General features: G+C 54.3%; 1 protein-coding gene across 1 annotated transcript; it reads right to left on the bottom strand.

Moving 5' to 3' along the window:
• Window positions 1-589: 589 nt before the first annotated feature.
• Tnni1 (troponin I1, slow skeletal type) lies at window positions 590-6,174 on the bottom strand. Its single transcript, XM_027945692.2, has 6 exons — window positions 6,037-6,174; window positions 5,358-5,489; window positions 4,075-4,164; window positions 2,783-2,959; window positions 1,827-1,936; window positions 590-868 (listed from the first exon to the last, which is right to left on the bottom strand). Exons 1-5 carry the CDS (start codon window positions 6,172-6,174, stop codon window positions 1,829-1,831), a joined length of 645 nt encoding a protein of 214 aa, XP_027801493.2. The 3' UTR covers window positions 590-868; window positions 1,827-1,828.
• Between the last annotated feature and the right edge of the window lie 224 nt (window positions 6,175-6,398).

Here is a 6,398-nt window from a genome sequence, read left to right as displayed (position 1 = left end):
TGAAAGAATCAGTCCTGAGGGGGTATGATGGGTGCAGGAGTGTGAGGGGAAATCCTGAGAGTGGAGGACAAGGAGTGTCCCAGGGAGAGCAGGGAAGCAGCCACCTAGTGGCTGATCTTGGAACTGCAAGGCATTCTGCTAGCGGGACTAGAGGGCAAATCTGGCACCACAGTGACCCACCCAGGTTTGCAGATGGGGTGGGGATGTGAAATCAGGCAGGGCAGGAAACTGAATGGATATGCCCTACTTGGTGACTGGAGTCTCAGGTAGGGCCAAGTCTGTTCTCAGAGGTCAGGGTTTTGGTGGGTGGAGCATGCAAGTTAGAGAGTGTAATGTCACCAGGACTAGACAGAAGGCGACCCAGGATGACCTTAACAGGCAGGCACCAGTTTTGATTCTGAGCTCCTGACTGTGGATGGTTCCTGAAGCCCAATTCAGCCCTCTATTCACAAACTCCACATCTTCCCTTTCTTCTAAGCACCTGATAGTGGTCAGAGCTACAGAAATGACCAGGAAAATGGATTTTTAATGGAGAGGCCACGATGCCCGTGGACACTACATGTCACAGCAGCAATGGAGGGGAGCTGCACAGAGATGCAGGAAGGTGCTCTCCCTGCAGTCCTCAGCTCGCTGCACCACATGCTGGCCTCACTGCGGGGAGGTCTTCAGCTGGCTTTCTCTTTCCTCTCTCTCCTCTCGTACTGTGTGTGTTGCTTCCTGGTTCCGGGGAGAGCATGCAGGCTGGAGGGAAGAGCATGCAGGAGGGGTCAGGTGAGATGCTCCAGACAGAGGTGGGGCAGAGACAGGTGAGTGTGCTTGAAGGAAGGAGCCTGAAGCAGGAGCACAGAGTGCAGCATAGCAAGCCCGCCTGTGGGGACAGAGACAGAAGCCATTAGTTACAGTGACATGTGCTCTTTAAGAATCCCTGATTTACCGGCAGCACAGGCAACCCCCAGGCTTCTCTCTAGTGCATCCTGAACTGAATCACCATCCTTAGTGTCTCCTGTGAAGCCTCAGCTTCTCAGTCCAGGACCCAAATCCTTTCTCTCTTTCTAGGCGGCTCCCTGGATCTTGTCTGGTCTTGCCATCCTCCTCTGTGACTCGTTAATTCCCACCTCTCTACTTTTGTTGCACCCCCAGATCTTCCAACATGCCCGTCCCCTTCATTCACACACTCTCCTGTTATTCATCAGAAGACTCCTCTGTCCAGAGGGCCTGCCTGCGCTGTCTGCAGCCGCCTGCCCTACTGCGCACGCGCTCAGCTATCCCGCACGGGGCTTCATGTGGCCTAAAGTGACTGCTTTGCCCAGGGTTTCCAGCTCTTTGTAGAATGGGAGGTCTTAACTTCTCCAAATGGCACCTCCCTCGGAGCAGGGACTGAGTACTGGGTACTGTACAGGGTACATGGGGTAGGGACGTCCTCAGGAGGCATTTATGAGACCTTAGAGTCTCAGAAAGTCGGAGCTGGGGGAGGGCCTCTAGGATCTTCTAACTCAGTGTTCTCAGATTCTTGTGAGCCTCAGAATCATGCAGAGGGCAGGCCCAGCCCCACTCTCTCCAGTCCAGTGGGTCTGGGGTGGGGCCTAAATCAGTTGTGATATGGATGATGCTGAGCCCAAGGCCACTGAGCTGACACAACCCCCAGTTGTATACAGCGGGGAACAAAAAGGCCCAAAGCAGAAGCAGGTCTGAGCCGCAAGGGCTGAGCCCCGCAGTGCTCTTCTTCCTGCACATACTCCACTCCACCTCCCAGCCCCAAACCTGGAGTCTCCTGCTCCCCTGAGACTCCGAGAGTCCAGAGAAGAAGGGAGCCCGTCTCTAGCTACCTCTACTGGGAGGTTGGAGACTTGGCAGCATCAAACATCTTCTTCCGGCCTTCCATGCCAGACATGGCCTCCACGTTCTTCCTCCAGTCGCCCACCTCCACAGGCCGTTCCTGTGGGCAGACCACACACACACACATCAGGCTAGAGGGGCAGCCAGAGTCACCCGAGCTCCAGAGAAATTGGACGGCAGAAAATCAGCCTCCTCAAAATGACAGGAAATCCCAACACCCCTGCCCAGTGGACAAGGTGCAAAGATTCAGCCAGACGTGGGGACGAGGGTCAAGCAGAGTGCCACAAGAAGGAGGTTGTGTGGATGGGGCATTCTGGGTGATGGTGTGACAGAGTGACAGGGCTGTTTTCCACCCTAATGCACCACACGCCAACCTCAGCTCTGACTCCTACACCACCCTCTGCCTGGTGCCCTCCAGCTAAGGCCACCTCCTCCAAGAAGCCTGCTCTGATGAACTCAACTCATTTTCCATTCCATCGGCATACTCCCCGGCCCATCTCTCCTCTGTATGAAGCTTCCAGGGCCAGAGACTGTGGTCCTTACAGGACTCGTTGGTTCTGGGTACATACACTGTGAGATCAGCCAACTTTGAGTGACTTGTTGCTGAGTGGCTGAACCCAGTTCTCTAATTCTTATGCTCATGCTATAGCCATGATGCTGTCTCCATTGCCTGGGGTGACAGGGGCAGTGGTCTCCCCACCACAAGTGTCCCCACATTGTCTTTATTCCCAGGGCAATTTGTTCCTCAACCTGCTTTTCTTTGTGTCCCAGTCTCCTTCTCAGATTAGAAGCAGCCTGAGAGGTGGAAGTCAGTCCTCTTTCTTTGGTTAATGGTCTCCTAGTGTGTTCTAGAATGTTCTGACTGGCTTCCCACAGGAGCTTCCGGCCCAAAAGATGAAGGCTAGTAGGGCAGGAGGTGGACAGTTCTGAGGAGAGGGGCCCTCACCTTCTCTGTGTCTTCCTTCTTCACAGACTTGAGGTTGGCCCTCAGGTCCATGGACACCTTGTGCTTCGAGCCCAGCAGAGCCCGGAGCATAGCATCAGCGGAGACGCGGACCCGTCGCAGAGGCGGGCGCTTGAACTTTCCACGGAGGTCCAGCACCTTCAACTTCAAGTCCTTAATCTGCAGGTGAGGAGGGGCCAGGCTTACCGGAGGGGTAGCTGGCCAGGGGTTCCCTTCCAAAGGACCCCAGACTGCTAGGGTTCCAGCCAGAGCCACAGCCCAAATTCCCCAGGCTCAAGGCCAGACCCTCTGGAACACTCAGACCACCCATCCCTTTGCAGATCACCAACATGCACGTTGATACATGGATGAACAGTTGCACAGAGATCCCGACCACCCCGTCCCTGTAGCCTTGGGCAGTCTGCCAAGCCAGAGCTCCTGGTGTGGAAGCCCTGTCTGGAGTATGGAGCAGCGTCCTCCTGTTCCTGAAGCCTCCTGCCTGCTAACGGGTCCCTTCATGGCAGCCCGGCCCCTTGGTCCAGAGGTAGAACCCCACCTCCCTGCCAGTCCTACACCCTGGGAGGAATTCCCAGGGTGTGGTCTCTGGAGGGAATTCTTGGGAGCAGATTATCACTATGGTGGGCAGAAGTGGGAAGAAGGATGCGGTCTGAGTTCCCACACTCCCTGCCCCGCTGCTGGGGCCAATGTGAAAAAGCAGCCCACCCGCCACAGGAGTCCTGTCCCCGACACACACACTCTTTCCACTCCCTGGAGCAGGTCTGGATGGTCCCACACTCTGCGAGGGAGGAGCACTGAGCACCAGAGTGGGAGTCAGAACCCAGCGTAGGTTCCAGGTCCACCACTGTGTGACCAAGGCCCAGTTCTCAGCCTCTCTGAACCTCAGTGTCTTCATCTGTAAGGTGTAAATAATAGCCCCCACTTCACCCCCAGGCACACAGGGAGGATCAAAGGACCTAAAGTACATGAAAGCCCTTCACAGAGGTAAGATGTCATTACGAGGTATCTGATTACCCGTGTGGGTGAGAAAAGGGGCGGCTTCTGAAAAGCCCATCTGCAGGTGGGAGGAAGTGGGTGCTTTTTGTGTGATTATCCTCCCTGCCCATCTCCAGCTCTCCAAGGCTAGGAGGGGGTCCCAAAGCTTGCTGCTGAGTGGCCACCTCCCCGGCCCCGCAGGAGGAAGGGGACCACACGGCTGCCCACCCCTCCTCAGCCAGACAGCTCAGTTCTCCCCACCGCAGCCCCCCAGCCGCACTCTCCCCATCCCTCGGACTCACCTCCCTGGTGTTGTGGAGGCACTTGGCCTCGATGTCATATCGCTCCTCGTCCACCACCTCCACCTTGGCGTGCAGCTCCCGGCACAGGTCCTGAGGGAGGCCGGTTGACGGGGCAGGCGTGAGGAGGGACAGTCTCCAGCCTCCCTTTTCGGCTTCCCTGCCCAGCACCCTTGGCCTCTCCCCAGCCCCTTTGCAAGGCCTGGGATCTCCTTTGCTCTAAGGCTAACGCTAAGCACGACAACTCAACGTGTAAACCCTTTGATCCTTTCTGTGTGTACTTGTTTTCTTTTCAAATAGTTTCCTTGCGATACGAGTAATCTGTTAATTGTAAAAATTCTGAAAACTAGGTGTGAAACAAAAATGATAAAACGAAAATAACCAGTGATTGCCACGACCTGGAGATAATCATTCGTAACCTGCTGGTGTATTTCCTTCCAGTGTCTGTTCTCTGCCATCACTGGCATTTAAACCATTACCATTGTTTTGGAAACATTAAAAGGTGGGCGTATTGGCGCATGGGATTCCAGCTACTTGAGAGGCTGAGGAAGGAGGATCACAAGTTTGAGGCTAGCCTCAGCAACTTATTGTCTCAAAATAAAATAAAAAGGGCTGGGGATAGAGCTCAGTGGTAGAGCACTTGCCTAGTATGCACAAGAATCTGGATTCAATTCCCAGTATAGAAAGAAAGAAGGAATTGAACCTTTAAAAACAAAAATTTAGAGACCTATTGCTAGGGGGAGGAAGGACAAGTCTTTGGAAGAATGGACCTTCTCAAGTCCTGCCCGCCTCCCTGCTCCAGGCCATTCCACTGGCTGATGTGAAGGCAGGACTCAGCCCTGGCCCCAGAAAGCCTCTTCTCCCTTTGGGGCTCACTTCTCTCTCCTCTAAGATGGGATCTGGCCAGATGTGATGGTGCACACCTGTAATCCCAGCAGGTCAGAAGGCTGAGGCAGGAGGATCGTGAGTTCAAAGCCAGTCTCAGCAACTTAGTGAGGCCCTAAGCAACTTAGCAAGACCTTGTCTCTAAATAAAACATAAAAAGGGCTGGGGATGTGGCTCAGTGTTAAGCGCCCCTGGATTCAATCCCTGGTAAAATAAATAAATAAAATTTTTAATGAGATCGAACATGGCCACTCCCTGGGCAGTGGGAAGATTAAATAAGACCACATAAGGACAGAGTGCCTTGCAAGGTACAGAGCTGTGAGCCCTTGTTTGTTCAAGCTCCTCCCACCATATCCCACCTGTGTGGGCCACCCACCCCAGCTTCAGCCTGCCTGACTCACCTGCAGGGCGCTGAGGGACAGGCCTCGGGTCTGCAGCGTGGGGATGCGCTCGGCCAGGTAGCGCACCTTCTCAGCCTCTCGCTCCTCGTGCTCCTGCTCCCAGCATTCCTTGGCCTTGGCCAGCATCAGGCTCTGGACAGGACAAACCCTGTGAGTCTAGGGCCAGGCCCTTGTATTTCCCACTGAGCATCAGGGAGTGAGAGGAAGTTGGCTCTGGGCTGGGCCAGCTCTGAGAACACAGTTCAGTGTGGCTGTGTGTGCGGTGGCTAGCAAGCAGGCCACATCTAGGACACACCAAGCAATCACACCTGGCATCCGTGCCCCAGAGCTTGCTTTGCCATCAGTCTTCTTATCACTTTTTGCCTGTTTTGGCCCACAGAGCTCCAAAAATACAAACACATACCAAAATAAAGCAAGTCTCTCTGCCCCACCCCCACTGAGGCTGGTCCTGGCCTCCTCTCAGGACCCAGGTGGGTACCAGATCTGTAGTTCTAGGTTCCCACCTGCTGACCACCTGAGCCTGGCACTGGCTCCAGCCGTGGACAGGTTTCCTGTGCCTCTCATCATCTTGCTCTGGTCTCCTTCCTTTCCCCCTCTCTTGGCCCTCCGCATGACTTCAGAGTCTGCACTAGGCTCTCTGCCCCCCTCTGGGCATCCCCCAGGCCACACCCAGCCTCACCTTCAGCATGAGCTTGCGGGAAGCAGTAATCTTGGATTTTCTCTGAGGATGAGAAAAGGGAGAGACAGGTGGTAAGGTGGAGGTTGCAAAACTGGACTTCTGTCCAGGCCAGGGCAAGTGCCAGTTGATGTGCATCATCATTACCCAGAATTCTCTGCTCACATTAGGTCCCTTAAAAGTTCTGGGACTTTGGGGCTTAACACTTTGCGGGTTGGGGCTGTAGCTCAGTGGCAAAGCGCTTGCCTTGCACGTGGGAGGCACTGGGTTCTATCCTCAGCACCACATAAAAAAAATACACAAATAAAAGAAATGCATGCTGTCCATCTACAACTACAAATAAAATTTTTTAAAGTTCATCTTTG

Source organism: Marmota flaviventris, chromosome 12 (genome assembly GCF_047511675.1).
Source record: "Marmota flaviventris isolate mMarFla1 chromosome 12, mMarFla1.hap1, whole genome shotgun sequence".
NCBI classification, from domain to species: Eukaryota; Metazoa; Chordata; class Mammalia; order Rodentia; family Sciuridae; genus Marmota; species Marmota flaviventris.
Note: the sequence above shows the minus strand (reverse complement) of the source record. Positions and strands in the feature narration are given on the sequence as shown.

Bases quoted from the DNA above. Each gene is read 5' to 3' on its own strand.
- Tnni1 (XM_027945692.2), bottom strand. From the start codon at position 6,174: ATGATGCACATCAACTGGCACTTGCCCTGGCCTGGACAGAAGTCCAGT. The intron at 2,960-4,074 runs GTGAGTCCGAGG...CCTCACCTGCAG, and splicing joins GCCTCCACAACACCAGGGAG to ATTAAGGACTTGAAGTTGAA. The intron at 1,937-2,782 runs GTGAGGGCCCCT...GTCTGCCCACAG, and splicing joins AGAAGGAAGACACAGAGAAG to GAACGGCCTGTGGAGGTGGG.